Source organism: Cynocephalus volans, chromosome 7 (assembly GCF_027409185.1).
Source record: "Cynocephalus volans isolate mCynVol1 chromosome 7, mCynVol1.pri, whole genome shotgun sequence".
Taxonomy (NCBI): domain Eukaryota; kingdom Metazoa; phylum Chordata; class Mammalia; order Dermoptera; family Cynocephalidae; genus Cynocephalus; species Cynocephalus volans.
Window position 1 is genome coordinate 122,467,507 of NC_084466.1, and position 26,381 is coordinate 122,493,887.

At 34.7% G+C, this 26,381-nt stretch overlaps 1 protein-coding gene across 2 annotated transcripts in view; it reads left to right on the forward strand.

The window, feature by feature from the left end:
- BTAF1 (B-TFIID TATA-box binding protein associated factor 1) overlaps positions 1–26,381 on the forward strand; it is an 87,695-nt gene that overhangs the window by 21,057 nt on the left and 40,257 nt on the right. For both annotated transcript variants that reach the window (XM_063102764.1, XM_063102765.1), the window contains exons 5-17: positions 306–466; positions 2,640–2,776; positions 5,114–5,243; positions 5,690–5,758; positions 6,885–6,974; positions 7,634–7,729; positions 7,826–8,002; positions 10,125–10,265; positions 11,413–11,537; positions 13,987–14,107; positions 24,412–24,516; positions 25,431–25,580; positions 25,898–26,040. In XM_063102764.1, coding sequence (XP_062958834.1) covers positions 306–466; positions 2,640–2,776; positions 5,114–5,243; positions 5,690–5,758; positions 6,885–6,974; positions 7,634–7,729; positions 7,826–8,002; positions 10,125–10,265; positions 11,413–11,537; positions 13,987–14,107; positions 24,412–24,516; positions 25,431–25,580; positions 25,898–26,040 — 1,645 coding nt within the window. The remainder of the gene's footprint in view (positions 1–305; positions 467–2,639; positions 2,777–5,113; positions 5,244–5,689; positions 5,759–6,884; positions 6,975–7,633; positions 7,730–7,825; positions 8,003–10,124; positions 10,266–11,412; positions 11,538–13,986; positions 14,108–24,411; positions 24,517–25,430; positions 25,581–25,897; positions 26,041–26,381) is intronic.

The following is a 26,381-nucleotide window of genomic DNA, read 5'->3' on the forward strand; positions in this document are numbered from 1 at the left end:
ACTTATATATATATTTATTTATATATATATATATACACACATGCACACTTGATAATTGACAGTGGGGCAATGGGGAAATTTCAGTGAAAACTCTTAGAATGTTTCATTAGTTAGAACACTATTTTCCAATCATGATTAAGTAATAGAGTTTATGCAATGTTCAGAGATTATTGTGAGTGTGGTTCGTTTTATTGGCAGAGAAGGGATGTTTTAATAGTTTTGTTTTTTTTTTTAAATTTTGATCTGCACGTATTAGAAAACTTCTTAACTGATTTGGAGGAAATATATTTCTTTTCTGTTTAAAGGTGAAGTGGATTCTAAAGAGAGGATAGCACGCCAACGAAAACTATTACAGAAGAAACTTGGTCTAAATATGGGAGAAGCAATTGGAATGAGTACTGAAGAACTCTTCAATGATGAAGATTTGGATTATACCCCAACTTCAGCAGCCCTTGTAAACAAACCTGTAGGTAAAACGTTTGGTTGTTTGATTGCAAGTAATAATACAAAGGGTTTGCTTCATTTTGCTTACGTAATTGCAATTTTTTAAAAATGCTGTGCTTCTGCTTGTTGATGCTTAGTTCCACCATAATTTAGTGTCTCCATAACTGGATATCTGGTAAAAGATTCTACAGAGGCAGAAACTCAGCCTCCCTCCTAGACACCAGACTGTTAGATAAAAGATATGGTGGGCATTTTAGGAGCCACTGGAATTGAAAGATCCTAGTTTCTCTAATTGCTCTTTCCTTTGTTCTTTGGTGTCAGCAAAAAAAGTAATTTTGGGGGAGAGTGAGAGATAGTAAGGGCTGTCATAGATACAATGATAGTAGTCTTTAGACTACGATTCATTCTTTTAATTGAGAAACATGACAAAAAAACTTTCAGACAATTAAAAAATGATACACAATAAGAAGTAAAAAGAAGTTTCTTGCCAGTAATTCATGGACACATCCCTGTGTTCCATAAGCGACCCTTTTTAAGTTACCTGTGCATCCTTCCTCATACTTTCTATATATAAACAGGTATACAAGAGTACTTCAAAAAATTCATGGAAAAATGGAATTGAAAGTAATATAAATCCTTCCATGAACTTTTTGAAGACCCCTTGTATGTGTGTCCTTTTAAGCCATGTCTACATTTTTCCACATCATACAGCTTAATATGTCAGTATATACAAATTGACTACATTTTTTTAAACAGTTTCATGCTACTTTGTTCTTTGACGATACCATAATTTTACACTTTCTCCTTTTTCCCTTTTCTTCCAGTTCCCAGTTGGATGTATATGTGCTTCTTTTTTTTATATCACAGACTCTTTTGAAACTCTAGTAAGAGCAGTGGCTCTCTTCTCAGAAAAATGCACATACAAATGAAATATTACATTTCAGGGGATTCAGTACTCTTTGCCCACCCCCCAGTATCCTTTTAGGGGCCCATGAGCCCCATTAAGAATTCCTGCTTTGCAGTCATGAATCCCTAATCTTTCCATTCCTTTGATCTTTCTCTTTGCTTCAGTGGAGAATGGTTTATTTGCCTTTATACTAGATGTCTTCTAAACCATTGGAATTTGTAAAGTATATTTTTTAGGGTCAGGAGTATGTGATAATGAGTAACTTTTGCAGACAATAAAAAAAAATGGCAGATGCCAGAAGGAAAAAGGAGAAAGTTTGAAGAGGCAGAAATATAATGACAATGAGGAAGGAATGGAAGGAAATAGGGTAGAAAGGAAAGCATAAAATGTAAATAAAAGTTAGAGGAAAATAGAATAAAATGAAAGTATAAAGATGCAGTAATGTGATCACAGCATGGGTAATTGAGCAAACATAAGAAGGTGAATGGGCAGGTGTATTAGAGAAAGTGAGCTATAGACATCAGAATAGTTGGTGTGATGGGCAACACCAATTTGGAGTTTTTAAGATCTAAGTTTGGCTGGCCTTATATTTTAGGGCCCTTTGGCGGAAGTTTCTTAAAGTTAGTTGTTGCCATAGGCTCATTTATAGCTACATTGCCTGGTATATGTGCCAATGATTCCTGGACCAAGATTGCAGCAGAAATGTAGAAGTGTAAATTTTAGTTGAATCTTATAGTTAGGCACAGAAAGGGTTTTACACTTGGGCTTAAAGTATTTCTATCACATAGTCTTTTATGTGTCTCCCATGAATGGAAAAGAGAGCAAAACAAGTAGGCAGTAAGCGGTTAAGAAAGGGGCATATGGGCTAAGTGGACTATAGGATGCTGGACTGATCACTTATGGCTATAATTATATTTTTTGAGCAGATGATCATCAATTTCTTTTCTTGACATTCTTTATTCTCATAACTTTTAGGTGGTATTACGGTTATTTTGATGTCTCACTTCTTCAGAACCCTCGCTGTGGGTTAGGATCAAATATTTGTGCCACATTTATGGCATAAAAAAGTTAAGCACACACATGTTCATTGAAAATTGGAAGAATAGGGAAGAAGGAGGAAGAGAGTGAAATTATGATACAGCCATACAACAGAATATTATGAGGCTATTAAAAAAGAATGTGATTAATCTGTATATACTGAAATTCATAGACTTAGTCCTCCTCTGAGACTGAGACTATAGGTATTTAACATCAAAAGTTCAAACTCAGCATTCTTTTATTTTTTTAGACTCTCCAGGCAGCTGAATTGATTGACTCAGAATTTCGAGCAGGAATGAGCAATAGACAAAAGAACAAAGCTAAAAGAATGGCCAAGTTATTTGCAAAACAGAGATCCAGGGATGCAGTGGAAACTAATGAGAAGAGGTAGTAATCTTTTTCTGCTTATTCACTTAAAACAAGAATGCTGTGTAGATTAAATCTGTGTCTGATTGATTTATAAAAACATTTTGCTGACATTGTGTTTGGCTGGAGAGTACTGTTTGGATTGTCTTGCTCAGTTGTCAGAGTATTTATTGTTACTAGGGACTAAGACCACTTCCCTGGAAAAATCCACATGTGCAGATTTTTTTTCTTACTGATTATGAGCTCCAAATGAGAGCTGAATATCTACAAAGGGGAGAGCAGTCCAGGCAGAGGGAACAAGTGTAAATGACTTAATCAGGGAATATTCAAGAAACAGAAAGAAGAACAGTATGGCTAGGATGAGTGGATGGGAGAGTAGCAGAGAATGAAGTGAGAGAGGTGGTCTAAGGACCAAAAGTTAAGAACACTACATTCATGAAATGAAAAGTATTATCATGGTATTACATCCCTGTTCCCTGAGGTGGGGGCTATGCTAAATAGTGGTTAATAATCCGGACTTGCGTACGTAATCCTGTTGTAGGAAAGAACTCTGTGGGTAAAGTCACTGTCCTCAGTTTCTTAATGAGTTAGTAAAAGTGATATCTATATGTGGCTTAGAACAGTATTTCTCAAAGGGTGGTTCAAAACTACTTCCTTTCAGATGCTCTTTGAGGGGCTTGCTAAGATGCAGATTCTTGGGCCCCACTCAGCTCTATTAAATCAATGTCTTTAGTGGTGTTAAATGTTTGAGTAAATGATGAATTAATAGACATTTGAAAGCCTATGAAAACAGGATTTTTTTGCAGATGACAGAACTTTTTGTTATTCTTTCCATTCACGTAAAGCTAAAAAGTGTTTACAGTGTTTAAAAAGTAGGCACAAAGGGGTATAAATGATAAATATCTACTTGGTAGAAATTTGTACTTGGGGTTAAGTTGTTTTTTTAAATATAACCTCTATTGAGCTTATTAACTACAAGGTTTTTTTTTTTTAAAGTTAACAGCTCTTTGAGATCATATAATAACCTAGTAATAACCTATCTCTAGTGGTTTTTATTCACACAAGCACTTTTACCTAAAGATTTGAATGTTGGGAATATTAGACCTTATTTTTATATATATATTTTTAAAGATGACCGGTAAGGGGATCTTAACCCTTGATTTGGTGTTGTCAGCACCACGCTCACCCATTGAGCTAACCGGCCTTCCCTATATGGGATCTGAACCCATGGCCTTGGTGTTATCAGCACCACACTCTCCCGAGTGAGCTACAGGCCAGCCCCTATTAGACCTTATTTTTCAGAGCTCATGAATCATTCATTTCACAAGTATTTATTAAACACCTTCTATGTGCCAGGTACTGTTATAGGCCCTGAGGATACAGTAGTGAATAAAATAGACAAGAATTCTTGCCTTTGGAGTTTACGTTCTAGAAGGAAATAAAGATGCAAAATAATATAAATAAGTAAAATATGTTGTCTGTGTGTATACAGAGTTTGAAATTTTAGATAGGATGGTCTGGGAAGACTTCACAGAGGTGACTTTTGAGTAAAGATCTAAGAGAAGGTTGCTAGCCCTCTGAGTAGCTAGGAAAAGACATTCCAAATACAGGGATTTAAGGTGACTAACCAGTGTAGCTAGATTGGAGAGAATTAAGGGAAGAGTAATAGAGGATAAAGTTAGCGAGGCTGAGATTTCTTTCATCACCTTATAGAAAAAAAAATGGCCAAATACATCATACTATTAAGAAGGGGGAGAATGTTTATAGAAAATAATAATGTGTATGCTTTAAAATGTGTTAATTTTTCCTTTATTTTAATACTGAATAAAGCTAGTTTTAACTGTCCCCTCTTTTGCAATTTTTTTAAGCTACCCTTGATATTTCTGATCTTTTAAGTCATAAGTTAACATTTCCTCCAATTTTCTGTATACTTTTTTCATTTGTCAGTTGTCCTATCTCTTTATTTTTCAAGAATTAGTAAGATTATGCTCAGTATATTAGTTTCTCCAGGGTACAAAAGCTTAAAAAAGTTAGTGTTATGTTTGGCAAGATGTAGGTTGTTGGACCAAGGGAATTTAAAATAAAAAAGGAAAGGAGCAGTTTGTGGAGAGGAGAAAAGATCTGTTAGATTTGAGATCCAATTTGAATGAAAAATTTACTGACCCATAGAATAGTAGGATACATTTTGCTCTAAAGTTTTTAAGCTGTTAATCTTAGTTATTTGATACATGAGATTTTAAATAAACTGTGTATGCAGAATATAGTAAAACATTTGTTCAAATAATGGATTCTCTTAAATTCATTGTGGGTCACGTTATCCTTTATTCACTTTTTAAAATGGTGACTTTTATTTTTTAGCAATGATAGCACTGATGGGGAGCCAGAAGAAAAGAGACGGAAAATAGCAAACGTTGTCATTAATCAGTCTTCAAATGATTCCAAAGTCTTGATTGATAATATTCCAGACAGTTCTTCCTTAATCGAAGAGGTACTATTGAAATGCCGTAAAGTATCCTTTGAAATCGTTAGTAATATATATATATTTTTTTTCAAAGATGACCGGTAAGGGGATCTTAATCCGTGCCGTGGTGTTGCCAGCACCTAGCTCTCCCAAGTGAGCTAACTGGCCATCCCTGTATAGGGATCTGAACCCTTGGCCTTGGTGTTATCAGCACCACACTCTCCCAAGTGAGCCACGGGCCGGCCCATGTTAGTAATATTTTTAAGCTAGTAAGTCAGTAGGCTGTATTGAACAATCTGTCAGTTGAAGGAAAATTTATTAGTAAAAATCTTGTATCTTCATTAGTAAAAATCTTATTTAAAAATTTTAAAGTCTGATTACTATTACTAGACCTACAAATAAATACGCTTTATTGAATTATTTAAATTGTTAGCAAAAATTGAACTAGTGGTAATTATGTTTTTGTTATTTAGACAAATGAATGGCCTTTGGAAAGCTTTTGTGAAGAACTTTGTAATGACCTTTTTAATCCCTCCTGGGAGGTAAGATTTCTTTAGTACAGTTTCTCAGCTCTATTTTTTATGCTAATGAAGGGAATAATGTCACAAGCAATAATTTGTCAGGGTCCCTATTCTTTTCATGTGTTCCTCTCAGGACTCAGAGCATGTCATATCATTGACCTCAATAGAAAACTTGATTTTCACCTTTCATATCCTTTTAATCATATTCCGTAGTGAATAGTTCATTTCTTTTCATTCTTTCAGCTATAATCTAAAGGCTTGCATATCTCTCCCAGGCAGTAAAAATTGCTTCCTTTTCTTTGGATGTGGACAATTTTGATTGATCAAAAGCAGTATTTTCCAAACCAGCTTTTTAGTCTCACAAATCTTTCTTCAAAGAAAATCTTGAACAGGTCCTAGTATGTAAAAGTGATGAAAGTGAAGCTTTTCTGGTTGAAGTTGAGGGTTGATAGATTCAAACCATTCTATTCCCCTTTGGTTGACTTCTGGGTAATTTTAAAAATACTGCTTTGGAATACCTTTCAGGAGCTTTTCCGTTGCTTGTTGTAATTCTACTTAAAGTTATTTATGTCTTAATCCAAATGGGGCCTTGCATAAGTGGGTACAGTGTCAATGGAATGTTTTCTTCCCTCCTAGATGACCCTGCAGAATGTATCCACACCTTCTCTAAGAAAGGTGTTTTATACCAGGGCTATAGTGAAGCTAATTGTGAGACATTGTTTGAATTGTCTTCTTTTGGCACATACCACTGGTAGTTTGGGAGCTTAGTTTTGATGCATATTTATTTTAAAATAACTGGTGTTGGGGCTATAAAGAACAATATATGATACTTACTTTCCTCTCCCTTGTTGTGGATAGTGCTGAATGCAGGTTGAGGGTGGTGGGATGACAGCTCTGGGGGATTTATATCTCAAGAATTTTAGAATAACTATTTTCTTGCTTGATTTCTAAAAATTTTCACATAACCAAAAAAGTTATGAAATTAATAATTCTTCTTGGATAGTTGAAGAAAAACACATTCTCACAATGTACCACTCAGTTTATTCTAATTTCTTAAAAATCCAATATCTTTTTTTTATATCGAAGAAAAGTTAAACTTTTTTTTTAACCATTTAATCTCTGACAGTTGCTTCTTGGTTCTTTTTAGGTTCGACATGGTGCAGGCACTGGACTTAGGGAAATTCTTAAAGCTCATGGGAAAAGTGGAGGTAAAATGGGAGATAGCACATTAGAAGAGGTAAGTGTATTAATGCAACAATTATCACTAAGTTTCAATAGTTGGCCTCTTTTTTCGATATCGGGAATTAATATAGGAAGTAGGTGCCATAAAGTAGGAATGAGAGGTAAATAAGAAGAAATATGGAAAGGTGAGTATGAGAAAAAAAATTAAGAATGATAGGAGGAAGTCTGTTTCTAGACCGAGAATGAGTTCAACGGAAAGACATGTTCAGAAACGTTGAGTGGAAAGACACGTAGAAGCAAGAGTATTTGAGCAGAATATAATGGATTGGAAGGTAGAGTAAGATGAATAAGAAGCTGGTTGAATGGTCATTTAGCAACACGATGGTAATAGGATAGATAGTAGATACATGATGGGTGTACTTGATATCAGAGTAATCTTAAATAATTAGTTTCTTAATTTATCTTGGAGTACAAATAACATAATAGAATACATGAATTTTAAGAATTTTGATATAGTATATTTAAACCAAATTAATCATCAAAGGATATGGTTAAATAGTTAAGATTAACTGGGAGTATTCTGCTTTTTGGTTATTGTTCCTACAGCTAAAATAATTTGTCCCAATGTTTTATTTTTGATTTTGGACCTAAGGTGTCCCTAAAGTCCCAAGTACATAGTGTGCTCTCTATTATTTAAAAATTGTGTTTTAACAGATGATTCAGCAGCATCAAGAGTGGTTGGAAGACTTGGTAATTAGACTCCTTTGTGTTTTTGCATTAGACAGATTTGGAGACTTTGTTTCTGATGAGGTAAGTATTGTCTAAGGGAGGTTTTGCCCAGTCAATTTTCAAATTCTACAAAGAAAGTGTTTGCAAATATGAATTTTCTTCCTTTCTTATCTGTAGGTTGTGGCACCAGTTCGTGAAACTTGTGCTCAAACGTTAGGTGTGGTTTTAAAACACATGAATGAAGCAGGAGTTCATAAGACTGTGGATGTGCTGCTAAAATTACTTACACAAGAACAATGGGAAGTTAGACACGGTGGTCTGCTGGGAATAAAATATGCTTTGGCAGTTCGTCAGGTAAATACTTCAGTTTTTAAAGCATATGTGGGAAGGGTTTTTTCCTCTTTATTTTCATTAATTATACAAAATGACTCTAGACAGTTTTTTTTCTTTTCTTTTTCTTTTTTTCAAATTCACCACTATATTAATGAGGACCTAGATTCTTAATGTTACAGATAAGCCAGTCCTTCAAGATTTGCCTTCTTGAGACAGTGTCATAGAGATAAGTGGCACTCATAAGAATTTCAGTAAATCAGAAGATGGTTAGCTGTGTTGTTTGCTCTTTTAAGTTCAAGGATTATTTTTCCTCTTTAATTCATTGCTGCAATTCAGTTCTTTTCATGTTTCGGTTTAACTGTTTTAACTCATTAAAATATTGAATACATGCTCTGAGGGCTATAAGGTACTGTGCTGAGTTATGCAGTATACATACAGCAGAAGTACACATGAAACCTGCCTCAGGAAACTTATAGGAAGTGTAAAAACAAGCAACCTGTATGGTCACGTACTTTTCACAGTCAGTGTTTTCTTCTTTTATCCTTTATAACAAGGCTTATAAGTAGAAAATGCAGACAGTCTTACCATTTTCATATAGAGAAACAAGTTCTAAAAAGTTAGATGCCTTATTCAAGTTTACAAAACTAGTTAGTACCAGAAACGGAAACTAGATGGCATGTCTTTAAGTCCAGTGCTTATTGTATTGTCACACTTCATCTAGCATGCGAATACATGCATATGCATATAGTCTTCTGCTTAGGAGCATTTATTCTCTTAGTAGGTTATTGAAAACTCTGATACACTGTTTCTTGTGTTCTGGCTAGGAATTTGGTTCTCAGATTGACCCACAAAAGCTTGTTTCATTTATAATGTACTTGAAGTATTTACTAAAGTAATAGTGCTATGTAATCTATGTACATGCATAAAAATATTTTTGTGGAAAAATTGGTTCAGAATTCCCATATGAGATGCTAGTAAAACATCTCCTTTCTCCTTCTCCCTACTTTCCCACCATCAATCTGGTGACAGAATCAGGGACTTCCACAAGCAGTTGCCTTGCCCCTGGGGATAATACTGCCTGCAGAGCGTGTGTGTTAGGGGAAAGAAGAGGTGTGGAAATAAGGGAGAGATTATGAAAGAGGAGCTAAAGAGAAGCCAGGACTGAACTTTTCTCACCAGTTTAATTTCCCTGAATATTTCCCAGACTGAGCTAACATCGTCAGGGCTTTAGGGATTGGCCTTCCCCTTTCACTTTCCATTATGACTACTTAATACTTTGGACCAGCATTTCTTCTCTTCCCTAGCTTACTACATAATAGAATGGAACCTCACTTCCTATTCTTAAAGGCAAATTCACAGGCCTTTTGGAGTTTTCTAAGGTTGTCTTTTTCTAAAAAACTGCCAGCAACAAAATGTCCTCTTCTGATTCTGCTGATAGACCTAAGCTCGCTCTCCATCTCTTTTCTCCCTCTGCTCCCTTCTTTGCTTTTCTTGACCCTTTTAGTCCCTTCTCCCCTTGGCAACTACTCCCTCCCCACTATAAACAGAACCTTTCTTCTGTGTCCTCCTCTCTGGCCTCTGTAGAGAACAGCATGATACATGCAAATGGAAATACCGTACTGGTTTTTGAAAAGCTATCCCTATTTCACAGCAAGACCAATTATCAGTGAAATTCCTAGTGTGTGATCACAAGAGTAGCCTCTGGGGCCTGGCTGTGTTTGGGGGAAATGAAAAGAGATTAGATTGGAGTAATGAGAAGCAGGAAGGTATGGCTTTTCTTTTTCTCTTCTCTTATACCCGCTTTGGTTGCCAGTGGCATTGAATGAGAAATGGAAGCTAAGGTTATAGCACAAGGGTTTGTGTGTGTGAGTGTTCACACAGAATTCATAGTCTTACCTAGAAAACATGTTCTGATGTTTTAGGTCATATGGAATAATAAAGTACTTAACGTCATTGTAGCTTTTTCAAATGGGATTAGTTGTATAGGCTTCTATTGATGTTATTTTTCTTTTCTTGTTGATGTGATTCTTTTTTAATAAATATTGGAATTTATGCTGTTACATGGCAAATTTAATTAAAAAAGTGTTTAAGCACAATTATTGTATTATAGAAAGTTAATTTATTTTGATTTACTTTTTTACAGGATGTAATTAATACTTTATTGCCTAAAGTTTTAACTAGAATAATTGAAGGACTCCAGGATCTTGATGATGATGTCAGAGCTGTTGCTGCAGCATCATTAGTACCTGTAGTAGAGAGCCTTGTCTATCTTCAGACACAAAAGGTAAATTAAATATTTTTACATTTTCTTTCTATTGAGCTTGTTTACATTTGGGATGTGACATGTTGGGAAAAATGTTGAGTACTTTTTCCTCCTTCATTTTCAGTTTTCTTGTGACAGACATCTCTCTGATGCATGCAGTATTGATTATATATTGTCTTTGGAAAGAAAGTGTCTATTAATTTACATGTACATAATTTATAGGGCACTTCCTTGAGAAGAAGGCAGCCATTTCTTCTTTATTTTACTCCTGGGTTTTTGACATATGGGATTTTTGTTTGTTTTGATTTTAGTTTTTGGCTTTTGGTTTTTTAATCTGGTCTCATTTTTTAAAATGACTCTTTTAGGATCTAGCTGACTTTCCACTTTATTATCAAAACCAGATCACAAAATTGGAAGTACAGCAAGCAGTATTTTAAGAGTTCAAAAACTAAATTTGTCTTTCTTTGATGGTTAGTATAATTTAAAATGCACTAAAATTGCTTTACATAGAGAGGTATGTCTTATATCTCTATTGTAATCAAAATTTAGATTTTTGCATAAAATAGAGTATTGGCTATTTTGTTTTTGAATTCTCCTGCCCATTATGAGCCTGGTTAGGAAGGGAAGTGCCAAAGTAGAGTTGAAAGGCACCAAAAAGAGGGAAAGAGAATTGTTAAATGCAAATGATATCTCCTTAACTTTTCTCATAGACATAGAAAGTAGAATAATGGTTACTAGTGGCTGGGAAGGAAGAGGGGGTAGGAGGGTAGGAGAAGTGGTGGATTAATGGATACAAAGTTACAGGAAGCTAGGAGAAATGAGTTCTGGTGTTCTGGGCTGATTAGAGCTAATAATATTATTTTATGTATTTCTAAGTAGCAAGAAAGAGGATCAAAAGATATTCAGACAAAAGATATTCAGGGGATGAATATGCTATTTACCCTAAGTGAATCATTGTACAATTTATGCATGTATTGAAACAACACACTCTACCCCACAAATATGTACAATTAAATTTTAAAATTAAAAAATCTGGAAAAAATACCTGTCACTGTCCAAGGTCGTTGGACTTGTATATGTTGTTGAGTCAGTAGTGACCACTGGATTACAATTTGGCAAGGTTTATGAATATTTTGTGTAAAATTGATAACTTCTTGAAAACTTACAGGTACCCTTCATTATAAATACGTTATGGGATGCTCTTCTGGAACTCGATGATCTAACAGCTTCAACAAATAGTATTATGACTCTTCTTTCATCCTTGTTAACTTATCCTCAGGTCCAACAATGCAGGTAATTATTTGTAATTAGTGGAATAAAGTAAAAATTCTTTACCTACCTTTCCAGATAATTTTGCCTAAACATACAATATTCTAGCACCTTTGAGAATAGTACTGTAAATTGGGGATACTACAGACTACTATTTTTAGGATGCTTTTTCCTTACTCTCTAGCCACCAGCACATTTGGGGCAGGAGCTTAAAAAGGTCGTTTTCCCTACCCTTGGGTTACTTCAAATATATAATTTATCCTCTTGCTCATTCTATAATAGTTTACTTTAGAAATATAATTATTGCACATTATTTCCAGCTCTAGCCCCAGAATACAGAATTTTAGCCTTATTTAGTGACATTTAGTTAATGAGATTATCATTGCACATCAGCTTACTTGCCCTCCTGTGAACTTTTTCTTGTAATGTTCATTTCTTCAACTCTTGTTCTTGATTTTAGTAATTACTCATCGGGAAGGGAATACGTACTAATGTAATATAATGCCCAAAAGCAGAGATCAGGTGAAGCCAAAAACATACACCAAAAATTTAAAGTATCACCGATTTTCCTATTCTCATATTTGAAGTAAAGCTCAGCTAATTAATATATTCTCTACCTTTTAGACTGGCGCCTGAGTATTATTGTTTCTATTAATAGTATCCTTAGAGATACAGAAGAAAAAAATTATTATGCAACTTTAAAAAATTGACAGATGAGAAAATTAATTACTGTTCTTAGCCTAGTGAGGGCGTTCAGTGAATGTATATATGATTTTGATTATAAATGATTTCTGGAACTTTGAGTATTACCATTGAAAATCATAGATGAATGAAAAGCATGCTGAAAATGTTTCAAATACTACTGACCTACTGTTAGTATTTTAATGCTAAATTTAGGCTACAGCCCACAAGTAGGAATAACAAAATAAGTGCCTGTAAAAGCAAAAGAGAAAAATTTAAGTGATAGTATGTTTTTGGAGTTTCCTAATTTTCAGATGCCTGCATTACTAATGAAAGCTGTAGGAATTAAATGAGTTAATCTATGTGAAAATCCTCCTTAAGCTGCAAAATGCAGGGGGTTTTAATTACTGTAAATCAGGGGTTGGTAAACTTTTTCTATACAGGCCCAAATAGTGAATATTTTTACTTTGTGAGCCATACATTCTCTATTGAAACTGCTCAACTCTGCCATTGTATCATGAAATCAGCCATAGACAAAACATAAAGGAATAAATGTGTCTGTGTTCCAACAAAACTTTTATTTAAAAAAAAAATGGGCAGAATGGATTTGGTTTGTGGGCCTTAGTGGATGGTATCAGAAAAACTAGATAAGTAAGAAAATGAAAGAATGTAGTAAAAATTCTGTTAATTCAGTGTGAAATAATGCAGTTTTCTATTTTTTTGTTGTTGTTTCAAAATTGCCTTAATAGAAAATTTGCTGCATACATTGTGATATTTGACAGATACTTTTCAGCTTATGTAAGAAGAAATGTAGCATGTTATTCGGAGCATGATCAGTTACACTATTAACAAGACATTGTTATAATGCTTTTTTGTATTTTGAGTCTCTTTTATGTCTGTGCATGTGTTCACATTAGAATTTTTAAGTAAATTTGCTAAATGTGTAAATAAGTGTAAAAAGTGATGTTCATACAAACCTGCGATTAATGAAAATAGTGTTAAAAGATAGGTCTCCTAACAGGACCCACAAAATACGAACAGATAAATAGTTACACTGGCATATTCTTTTTCGTTCATGCTTTTTTCTACAGAGGTATATATTTCAAGTCCTACTTACGAATCATTTCCTAATTCCAGGTCACTTTTACAAATGTTTCATGAGTATGACAGGAATCCTATGGTCCAAGTTAGCCTAGACTTGGCTGTGCTTCTCTATTTGAAATCTAATCTGTGAGAAGAAAGGAATTTGAGTTTTCCTAGCTTAGGAATGCTAAACCAGGATAATAAATTTTGAAGCTACTACCGTATGCTCATTTGATTTGTGGCAGAGATGGCCCCAAAAGGGGATGGAAGTTATGTGCATCTACCCATTGGGGTTAGCCATGGGGAAGGAGTAGGGATTAGCAATCCTAATTAGCCTATCCTGATTAGCTGACTATCAGATAGGATACATGTCCCATTTTCCCGAATAAGAACAATTATAAAGGCAGTTATATTGGAAAATTCTAACTTGATAAATGTTATGTCATGGCATTAGTGATGTAGAAGAACCTAATGTTAGTATTTCTATCCTTTGTGACTATGTTTGTTCTGGCTCTTCTGATGAATACCATTTTGAATGAGTGTTAAGTGAATGTTCATATGAAAATTGTATTATCTTTTTAGAATTTATTCATCAAAAAAGACACTTGATGTCAATATCACTAGGTCCACATGAGAATAATATTTAAATAATTTATCTATGCAGTTGCAGCTGAGAATGAGTAAGATTAATTTGTGTCTTCTTTATTAGTATTCAACAGTCACTCACAGTTTTAGTTCCACGTGTCTGGCCTTTTTTGCATCACACTATATCATCAGTTCGAAGAGCAGCATTGGAAACTCTGTTTACCTTATTATCAACACAGGACCAGGTAAGAACTAATAACTATAGCAATCTTGAAACTTATATAAATTAATTTTATAAAATAAACTTGACCACTAGCTTACCCTTGCTACATATCCAAAAATCAGAAGAATGTTGGACCTATTAGCAGTGGTATGGTAGATCCTGATAACACCAAGGTTAAGGGTTTGAATCCCTGCACCAGCCAGCCTTCAAAATACAAAGAAGTGGTATGGTAACCAGGTAGATATGTAAGAATATATGCCCACCATGAGGGCAGAAATATTTTAATATTTTATTCTAGATTGTATTCTCAGCATTTGGAATAGTGCTTAACACTTAAAAGGTCCTCAGTAAATATTTGTTGTATGAATGAGTAGTCCCTTTCTGTCGGAGACCTGTTGTTCAGTCTTTGCTTGCTCTGTATGGTTGAAAGGTGGTTGGCAGAACCCATCCCAGGTTAGAAGTCTACATTTAAAGCTCTGAAGTACAACTTTTAAAGACTGACCATGGAATTCCCAGGCTCTTGCCGCCTCTTGAGGATTACTCAGTCTTAAAGAGCATGCTATTTCCAAGGATAGTATACCTTAGGAGTCATACATTAAAATGCCTACAGAGATCATTCAGCTAATACCAGTGTGTGAATGGAGCCTGTGGTAAGTTGAGGAGTCCTTGCCCTGTTTATAAAAGGCTTCACGTTCCTATTTTTAAAATAACACTTTAGGGCAAACAAAATACCTAGAATTTAGGGAAAGTATCAGTAAGGAATCCATTCTTCTAGCATGCTGTTATACATAGGTACTGTAGTTTGGGCCAATCATCTTTAAAAAGCAGTGGCTAATTTTTTTTAGGCAATAGATTTTGCATGAATAAATGCCTTTTTGTGTTCACTAACCATGTGTTTCCATGTGAATAAGAATATTCCATGTAGACTTGCTTTAATATGCAGCATGACATTGTGTTGAACTTCTGTTAATAAACATCTATAAATTTTGCTTTGTATTATCCTTTTGGCTTTCTGTAATCAGAATCTTTGAAGAAAAACTGTCAGGTCTGTTTTATAATTCTCGGTTGGTCAGGCATGGGTTGATGTGACAACTGGCATGGATTGTTCTTAATTTTCATTTCATTTTTGCTTTAGTTTTGTGATTTTTGCCTTAAATATTTTTGATGTAAGCAAAACATATATAGACCTCTTGAAGTTATCAAATTTCAGATTTCTTCCTTTCACATGGTTTCTAAAATATATATATTATATATACATTTATATATAGACTTTATTTTTAAGAGTAATTTTAGGTGTACAGAAAAATTGAGGGAAAAGTACCAAGAGTTCTCATATACCCTTTTATCCCTCCCACCACCTACACACGATTTCTACTATTGTTAGTTAACATCTTACATTAGTGTGGTATATTTGTTACAACTGATGAGCCAATGTTCATATATTAACTAAAGTTCGTACTTTACATTAGGATTTACTCTTTCTGCTGTAGATTCTGTGGGTTTTGACAAACATATAATAATATGTATCCACCATTACAATATCATACAGACTAGTTTTACTGCCCTGAAAATCCCCTGTGCTCCACCTATCCCTCCTCCTTCCCTCTTTCTGAACCCTTGGCAACCACTGATCTTTTTACAGTTTCCTTAGTTTTGCCTTTTCCAGAATGTTATATAGTTGGAATCATATAATATGCAACTTTTCAGACTGGCTTCTTTCACTTAGCAATATGAAATTAAAGCTCCTCCATGTCTTTTCATGGTATGATAGCTCATTTCTTTTGTCACTGGATAATATTCCACTGTATGGATCTACCACACTTCATATTCACCTATTGAAGGACATTGGTTGCTTCCAGTTTTGGGCAATTATGAATAAAACTGTTATAAACATCTATGTGCAGGTTTTTGTGCAGGCGTAAGTTTTCAGCTCACTTGGGTAAATACCAAAGAATACAGTTGCTGGATCATATGGTAAGGATATGTTTAATTTTATAAGAAACTGTCAAACTGTCTTCTAAAGCGGCTGTACCATTTTGCATTTACACCAGCAATGAGTGAGAGTTCCTGTTGCTCCACATCCTGGCCAGCATTTATTGTCACTGTTTTGGATTTTAGTCATTCCAATATTTGTGTAGTGGTATTTTTGTTTTTTTTGTTTTTTTTTTTAATTTGCAATTTCCTACTGACGTAGGATTTGAACATCTTTTCATATGCTTATTTGCTATCTTTCTGTCTTCTTTGGTGAAATGTTTGGATCTTCTGCCCATTTTTAAACTGGATTGCTTGTTTTCTTATTGCTGAATTTCAAGAATTCTTAGGATACCATTCCATATTGTTCTTTTTAGCCTTTTGTTCCTTATAAGGTGATTAAGCCACTTGCAGCCTTTTAGCTTGCTGTTGTGGCTTTTCGTTATTTATTTAGAGTATCAACCTTATTTTACATTATTAGGAAATAACGTATTCTATATAAATGAATTTTCCAAATAATTGAAACATACTTTTTTTTTGCCACCAAAAATACTTAACCATTAAAATAATTGATCAACTGGATCATTATCTTAAAGTATATTAAACATAGGTTAACATTTTTTGGTGAATCAGTCACCAATATCATTTGTTGGTCATTAGTTTTTATACTGTGTTTATTATAGTATACTTTTGGAATATTGAGATACTGCTTTCAGTAATTGATTGGTTCTTTTTTAATTGCTTTCTTGTGGTTTTTTTTCTCTCAGCTGTGCATTGTGACTTCTCACTTTTGTTAGTCTTATAATGTGGTGCCTCTTTCCTTGTTTAAAAATTTTTAGTTTAGATAAGATCCCAAGATTGTCATAAATTCCTTCCTGATTTTTTTAGCCCTTCAATGATTATTGATACTGCTTATTAAAATTTCATGGTTGTGAAAACATCTCTGTTTTGTGATGTTCAGTTTCACTTCAAGGATTTTTTTTTTTTCTTTTGAATTTGCATTTGCTGGCTCGTCAATAAAGGCTTTGGCACTAGCTTATATAGAGAATTGATGATGACTATCATTTTTTCTCTTAGAACTCCATTGTCTTTGTATATAATTTTTGGCATGTCAGCCACCATAGGTCCTCAATATTTGTTATATAAATTAGTATGAAATTCTATGGTCAGTGTTCTGGGAAATAAAAGAAACCCTACATGTTTCTTACCTTGGAAAAATTTAGTGTGATTGTGATAGGACTATTACATGATGGGTTTAATAACCTCTGCAAAGAGTTAAATAACAGAAGACTAGAATAGTAGAGGTGTCAGGCAGTAGCACTGAAGGCCAGACTAAACTGAAAGGTTAGGAGGATTAGGGTGATGTGATTTAAAAAGTATTATTTCTTCACCTTTCCCTAATTCCTGTCAAGTATCTTTGATATGTACTTTTACAAACATCTCATTTTTTCTGACTAACATGTCTGTTTCATTTTAGGCGTGTACAGAATGTGTTTTAAACAAAAGAGCTTTTCTAGTTTAGTACCTTTAGACTTTTTAATACCTCTTGCTTCTGTTTTCCTTCCAGCTATTCTGAGCTGTTCATGATTCTTTATTTTTTGGGTCTTAATGTTTTTTGTGTTTCCTATATCCTTTAGTGTTGGTTATCTTTGCCCCTAACTTCTTTTTCTCTCTTTTAAAAAAATTTTTGATATCATTAATGAAATTTCTCATTGTTAATGTCTAGCCTTTATCTTCAGAGTCTCTCTTTACTGAAGGTAATGCTGTCAGTGAAACTTAATATTGATGCTTATAGATCATTTTGTGTTTTGTCACTGCCGTGAGGCTTGCTATTCTGTATCCTCACCACCAAAGACTATGGCTATGACACTAATCACCCATCCTCAGTACATTCTGCTTTTGGCCCCCACATATATCCTTTATTATTTTTGTTTGATTTGTCATTTTGTTTTTCAAGTAATAGAATAAAGTCAATCCTTTTGAAAGCTTTTCTTCTACCACATATTTCTTTTTTTTTTTAATTGTAGGAAATTTTTTAGAGGAAAAAAGCAAGGAATTGTAAAACAACATCCATAATTGGTATTTGTTATAACTTTGTCTTATTTGCTTTAAGTTTTTGTAACAAAAATTTTATAAGTTGTAATCCTATTAGAATATCACCTGTTTTCTAAATTACCCACTTTCTTCCTTCTATATATCTATAAAAAATACTGTCTTCCTTGCTCTAGTAGTTTGCTCCTTAAAGTTTGGAATCTTAGTTTCTACACGGTAGGTACGTCTCAGAACAATTTGGGGGACCATAGCCTCAGTTACTCGCAAACTGGTTAGTAATTTGTCATTGCCTACTATATTAGAATTCTTGTCTTTCTCGGTCTTCTAATATTTCCCCTGCTATTTCCTAATGTATACCTTGGAGTCAAGGAAATTTCCCAAGTCCATTCCTGTATCCCAACTGTAATCAGGTTATGTTCATTTGATCAAAATATCTTTTACACGTGGCTCATCGCTCTCCTCTTGCTCTCCCTCTCCCTCACCATTGCTCCCCCAACCTCCTAAATGTTGTCTTCCTTTCTTCCTCTCTGTATCTTTCTTTTCTTTCAGAGAACTAGTCAAATCTTGAGTGCCACAAAGCGAGTCCAGCTTCTATAACTTACTGTGATTTTTCTTTATCTAAACCATTGTTAGATAAAGTCATAAAGTCATAAAGTCATTATTATGCAATGAAAACTTTCTTAATTTTTTTGCTAATCTTGTGATTAGCAAGATTAACAGCGTTATTTGCTTTCTAAGAAGCTATCAGAATAAACCATGTCTGATGCTTTTAACTGTCATTGTATATCTTCTTGATGAATTGCGTGATAGTTTCTTATTGATTCATAGCCATGCGCAAACTCTCTTGTAACACAATTCCACAAGCCCTTACCTGCAATTTTGAAATCTAAAGCTTTCTTTGAGTTGGGTCAGCTTATAAAACTAACTCATTTGGTGACAAAATCCATTCTGAAGAGAGGCTATATGTAGTCTTTATCCCACTTAATGTGCTTATTCACACATTTTGCTGCAGAAATATTAATATATTTTATTCAGGTGCCGCCTCAGCCCCTATTTGGGATATTTATATGACATGCAATGTATACAGCCTCATTATTCTAAAATTTTAAAAATTAAAATCTATCCTCACTTTATCTTGCCTTGCTTTTTCTGAGCTGCTTCCTTGCTTTTGATCCTCTCCTAATATTACTGATTAGTCAGCATTCTTTTATGGAAGCAATGAAAATGGAAAGAGCAATCAGCTAGAGCTTTTTATCACTGCTATTACCTCGTCCATGGTATAATGAAAAGATTCCTTAACTAGACAGAGGATCCGGGTTCTGACTTTTGGCTCTATCATTTGTTAACTTTATGACTTTGGTCAAATGTATTTAACCCTCTTGGGTGATAATCCTTAGACTGTCATACCACTGACTGTTGTAGCAAGAACTTGATTCCGTGATCTAAAAAGATATACTAGACATTACTCTCCTGTTTTGCCACGTTCTACTGACTGGGTCAACTTTTCCATTCCATTTGCGTCACAGTCACTTTGTAAGTCATTCCAAAATCTCAATTACCAATATATTAACTTTTGTTTGAAGGGCAAGCTTTGTCATTACATGAAGATATACATGAGGTTGAGTTGGAATTTGAGGTGTTTTAATCCTGGGTGTTAGAAAATTTAACATACCCAGAAGTCGAGAAGGAAACAAGGACCTCTAGAGTAACATAATTAGATATTGGCCAGATTTTATAAAGATATGAAAAGGGGAGAGCAAAGTTGGAATATTTGGGTAACTTTCAATAAATGTTGGTTGGAGAAATGAATAGAACAAGGCATTATAAATTCTCTAAATATAGAGGGGTTTTTTTTCCTTTGGCAGTAAATCAAAAGTACAGTTTCAGAACAAATTAGTGAAAGAACTCAGTGTGATTCATCACTGGGTTGTAGTTTCTCTTCTGTTGTTCTTCCCTGCAGCTCAAGAACGTTTGATATGCTGGTAGAAATGATGATGGATTTGCCTGCAGTTAGAAATCAGGTGTTTATGGTAATGATTATCAGATTGCTGCTTTTTTCTACATTTCCCCATTTTTGTGGAAAAGTTTGTGGGAAGACAAAGAGGGGTTTTAGCAAAAGGATACTGGCAAGATCCTAACCCCACCTAAGTTGCCAGTTCTGCCAGTTAGTGATCTATTGCCAAGCCATTTTTACAACACAGCACTTCTGATACTGAATGTGTGGGGTTTTTCCTCACACCAACCAATTCTCAAACTCCCTGGACATCAACTGGGTGTTGTACAATTCAGTTCAATTCTGACATAATCCACTTGGAGTGAGTGTCAGATCCCACAAGTTATAGGGTTCAGTCTCACAAGACTGCCCCCACTTCAGACACTAATCGTGTCTTAAGCCTCCTATAACTTCTGATTGATAGGCTGTAAATCAGGGGTTGCCATGACCCCCTCTTTAGGTTTGATAATTAGCTAGAATGGCTCACAGAACTCAGAAATGCACTTTACTTTCTGTTACTGATTTATTATAAAGGATACAATTTAGGAACAGCCAAATGGGAGAGAAGCACATGGCAAGTTATGTGGGTGGGGAGGAACTTGGCTCTTCCGTGCTCTCTCAAGGCATGCCATCTTTCCGTCACCTCAGTGTGTTCACCAAATCATCAGTCCCATCATTTATGGTTTTTATGGAGGTTCTGTTATGCAGTCATGATTGATTAAATCATTGACCACTGGTGATTAATGTAATCTCCAGCCCTGAAGGTGGGGGTAGGGGGAAGAGCTGAAAGTTCCAGCCTTTTAATCACATGGTTAGTTTCCTGGCAACCAACTCCCATCCTGAAGCTAGAGGCTCAAAAAGAGTCACCTCATTAGGGCAAATTCAAGTATGGTTGAAAGGGGCTTACTATGAATAACCTCTATTACTCAGAAATTCCATGGATTTTAGGAACTCTGTGCAAGGAACTAGTGATGAATATCAAATAGATAATTTCTTGTATCACACATAATTTCCAGCTATAATTGTGGGAAATTTTGCTTATTACCAACTACTCCCTGAGATTTTGGACTGTTTCTAGTAGGCAAGATGGATTTATTCAACAAATATTTAAGTGCCTGCTATGTGGCAATTTTCTAGATAGTAATAAGAGATAAGTTCTTTGCCTTCCTATCATAGAGCTTAAAACAGGAAACTAGACAAGACAGAAGACAGATAACTGAACAAGAATAACAATGAAGTAAGTATCTGGTAGGGGAAGTAGAAGATGCTATTGGATTCCAGTTAGTGAGATGGATGATGGTCAGGGAAGGCATCCTGCTAGATGTGAAGTTTAATCTGAGACCTGAAGGATGGGTGGAATTTAGCCAGGTGAAGAGTAGGGTAAGAGTCAAGAGAAAGGAACGGTATGTGTAAGTCTGGAGGTAGGAGAGAGCATGATGGCGCTAAAGAAGTGAAAGGAAATTGGTCTGGTGGAGGGCAATGTATGAGGGTGTATAAATGAATTCATTATAACTTGTGTTTTAGTGGTCCAGATTATAGCTGTTTAAATCTGAAGTAATAACTTGGAAATTTTTCTTTATTTTAGTTTACATTGTGCTAGACTAATACTAAACAGCCACCAAAGATCTCCAGACTTTGCTTAAGATTAGCGGGGAAATTTTTGAGTAGTAGATTATCAGTTATTAGCATGCTAGAAGCCCAGTGACTATTTTAAAAAATTGAGAGGAGGGAAAATCCCAAGGTGGATAATCTCTAAAGGACTGAAAGTACTACACTCCCCCTGCCCCCACCAATCCAATTAAACAAACAAACCTATAAACACAAATCAACAGCTTTAGGTTACCTGCCTAAATCAGTGCCTACTGAAGGATAGGTAGAAAATTGAGTGGGCCAGCTTTCACATTTGCAAAAGACATACAGACCTTATGTGGACTAAATCATTCCTTGTGGTCTTCTAAAATAATACTAACAGTGAGCTAAAGCCATGTTACTTTTTGCAGCTGTATTCAGGAGATGATACCTCTCAAGGTTTGTCCAGTTGTTCATGTGGGCTGAATTTGTCCCACAGATAGGTATTTTCTGGGCCTTATTTTTTGTATTTTCTACAAAGTGGACTATATGCTATGCTACTGGAAAATCTGCATTTTTTCATGTACTAATTCCTGTGATGATGTTGACCTATGCATTCTGGGATGGGTTTGTTTGTTTGTTTTATCTTTGTAGACTTAATTTATTTTTAAAATGTAAAAAGTAGACTTTTTTTAAGAGTAATTTTGGGCTCACAGCAAAATTGAGCAGAAGGTACAGAGATTTCCTATATATTCTCTACCCCCGTATATACTGCCTCATTATCAACATTCCCCACCAGAGTGGTATGTTTGTTGAAACTGATGAACCTGCATTGACACATCGTTATCACCCAGAGTCCATAGTTTACATTATGATTCACTCTTAGTGTTGTACATCGTTTGGGTTTTAGCAAACATGTAATGTCACGTATCCACAATTATATCATACAGAATAGTCTCAGTACCCTAAAAGTCCTCTGTGCTCTACTCATGTATCCTTTTTTCCTCCTGATTGTTTTTAATAATTAAAGTAAAATTTAGTACAAAGTTTGTAGCCTGAGAAGACTACTGTGGTTTAAATCACATTTGCTGGTTATAAATATAAAGGAAAAATCTTCATCTATAGATGTGGCTTTGATATCTACAGACAACTGTTTGGATTGCCAATGATGGGGTTGAGGGTAGGGGATGAGAGTTGGCAAATATGATGAGGGAAAATCAGAAATGAAAAGAAATTATGGAAAAGTAATATTAAATTATTTGCTTATTGCTATTACGGCTTTCCTAGTCTGTTAAAATTGTCCCTAATTCTCTCTGATGAGAAAAGAGCTTTTCTTTCCAGTTTTCCTTTCCCTTTCAATAAAAAGTAGAGTTAGGGCATAGCAAATTAGTGAGTGTGCTCCTCTAGCTGATGATTTTGTAGCCTGTTTTAAACTTCTTTCTATCTTGAGAACATACAACCCTGGTCCCATCTTTGTCATTAATTGTCCATTGGCTAGAAAATTATAGATAGCTTTCTAAGTTATACATGTAGTGTTTCTAAAACATTTGGGTTTGTGGAATTTCAGTTTAAAATTTCAGATTTCCATAAGTCTCTTCCAGACAGTGTATTTTTTGCTTTAAAAGAGTCATGGGAGGAGGCGGGTAGTGTTAGTTACTATCCCTAGAATTTTTTTGATGATTGATTGCTCCTATTCAGTGAGCTTGTAACTATTTGAATGGCAATAGACAATATATGGGATTCCTTGTTCTGCAGATTCTGGACACACAGTGGATGTTTGCTTAAACACTATTTAGTTGCTTGATTCAAGTGGGCTTTTTAAGTTTTATTTCTGTTTTGCTTTTTTGGCGGCTGGCCATTATGGGGAACTGAACCCTTGACCTTGGTGTTACAAGGCTACTCTAACCAAATGAGCTAACTGGCCAGCCTAGGTGGGCTTTTGAGTTGAAAAATCCCTTAAGTTGAGGTTCTTAAGCTAAGCTTGAGGAGATTCCTGAGCCCTCTGAAATTGGAAGCGAAATGTTATACCTAAATAACATATGTGTGTTTTCTAAGAAAAGAAGATGCATAGCTCTCATCAGATTTTCAAAGGGCCCTGACCCAAAATAAATTAAGAACCAGGGCTGACCAGTTAGAGCTCAGTTTCACTCAGAGTGCAGTATTTTAACACCTAGGTCAAGGGTTTGGATGCGCATACCAGCCAGCTGCAAAAAAAAAAAAAATTAAGAATCTTTGCCTTAATTTTGTAGTGAACTCAAAGTAGTATTTTCTAGGTTGGACACTATCTTATAATTTATTACTTTTATTATTGGTGAGCATGTAGAATTTAAACATTGGTCATCTAGCACAGCAGCAGTAATCTGATCATTTTTCAAATTTTCCTGTCAAAGCAGTGATATATATATGATGTAACCAAAGAGATGCTGCTTGTTAAAGCTTGGTTCCCTAAGGAAGATGATTTCCACTTATTTGACAGAAATTTCAGTGTTATTAATGATAATCAGGCTTTCTGCAACTCCCCAGCAATTATTTTGCTATGTAGTTTCTCTAAGCCATTGGAATAATAAATATGGTATTTGTTGTGTCAAAAATCTTGTCAAAATTTATCATCAATTGAACCTTTTTGATAAAGCCCTGCAGTCTTTTTATGGTAATACTTCTGTTATTTGACTTATAACTCTTCATATAAGCTGATATCCAAGAATTATATGTTATAGCTTTGATTCTGTTTTTGTTTACAGAACTCTTCATCTTGGCTTATACCAATACTTCCTGATATGCTCCGACACATTTTTCAGTTTTGTGTTTTAGAAAGTAGCCAAGAAATTCTGGACCTCATTCACAAGGTACACAGGGAATATATCTGTACTCCTTTTCCTAGTATCTTTGTAGATTTTTAAAAATTTTCATAATTTCTGTACCATTGGTCAGAGATTTTAAGAAATTAGAAATCATGCAAGAGATTTGAAAAGTTTGGTTCTGGTTCTCCCTCCTTTTTTTATGAGACCTGCTGGGCAAGTGTTTTAAGCACTTTCTGATAGCCTCAATACAGAAAATAAAATGAAGGAAAGACTGCTTTTCTCCGGCCCCCATTTTGCTGTTTATTAGTACGCTTATAGGTCCTGCCAAGTATCTTTTGGGATCTATTGGTAATATGGAGTGTCTGATCATCATAGTTTAGACTTTTACTTTTTCTCCTTACTTAGCAAGATTGGTCATATGCATTGTTGGAATCTTTAGAGGAGAAGCCACTTGATATACTTAATAGTATTTATGAGGTAAATGGCACTGTTGTGCCTTTAGAATCTGTTAAGTTACTCTTGAATTGTAGGCTCCTTAGGTGGCTCATTGTTAATAGCCTTGGATTAACAGTGGTGCTATTTCACATGATGGTCCTAGCCAGTTAAATGGCTAGAAAAGTTACGTTATTGAATAAGATCATGAATCAAGACTTACACTGTTTTAAATTTATACTAGGATATTACTACCTCTAAATTTAGCAGAGAATATTTATTAAGAGCTATTATATCTTGAAGTGCATGTTAAATATAGGACTACATTAGTAATGAGTCTTATGATATATGGAAAGGATTTCAGTGATTTTATTGAGATTTTGACAACTCTATTTGGATTTTAAAATTTATCTCTGTGCTATTGCCTACCTTTTTTTAAAAAATTCAATATCCCTAAGAGTGAGTATTAGGTTTTGTTAGCACTTACTAGAAAAAATTCACTTTCATGTTCTCCTTTCACTCTGTAGGTTTGGATGGAACTGTTGAGTAAAGCTTCCATTCAGTATGTAGTAGCAGCTGCTTGCCCATGGATGGGTGCTTGGCTTTGCTTAATGATGCAGCCTTCTCATTTACCTATTGACTTAAATATGTTGCTAGAAGTAAAAGCTAGAGCCAAGGTAAGTGTAGAAGAATATAATGTATTTGTATATTCAGCTCATAATTATTAATATTGTAACTGTATAAAAAATCTTTATTGCTTTATTATAAGTATGGTTTCATTCATTTTACATAAGGAGAAATTATTTTATTAGGACCCTGATAAAATGAATAATAATTTTTATCAATTAAAATTAAAATAGCAATTTTTATCTATTAAAAAGTGAAAAGAACTGTATTTTACTGGGATTATAACAAATGATTGTATTTTTGTTGTTGCCTATTAAATTTTAACAATTAATGTTTAATTATTATGTTTTCTCCTCTTTCCCTTTAGGAAAAAACAGGTGGTAAGGTGCGCCAAGGCCAAAGCCAGAGTAAAGAAGTACTTCAGGAGTATATTGCAGGTGCAGACACCATCATGGAAGACCCAGCCACCAGGGATTTTGTCGTTATGCGGGCCAGAATGATGGCAGCCAAGTGAGTATACACTGTCAAGTGATCATAAATTCACACATCTGGTCTTCAAAGGTCGTTTAACCAAACGATGCCTGATATATGTCAATCCTTCTTCCATCACACTAGTTATGGCCTAAGAAAAAATTAAAGAGTAAGTAAATATTTTTAATTTTTTTCAAGTTCTAAGATCGGATTTAATTTTTTATGGAAATAGGAGTTATATCTTCTTTTGGGGAGGGGGGGGAAGAGGCAGCTGGCTGGTACAGGGACTGCACCCTGGACCTTGGTGTTATCAGCACCGTGTTCTAACCAACTGAACTAACTGGCCAGCCCAGGAATTATATCTTCTGTAGAAGAAGTTA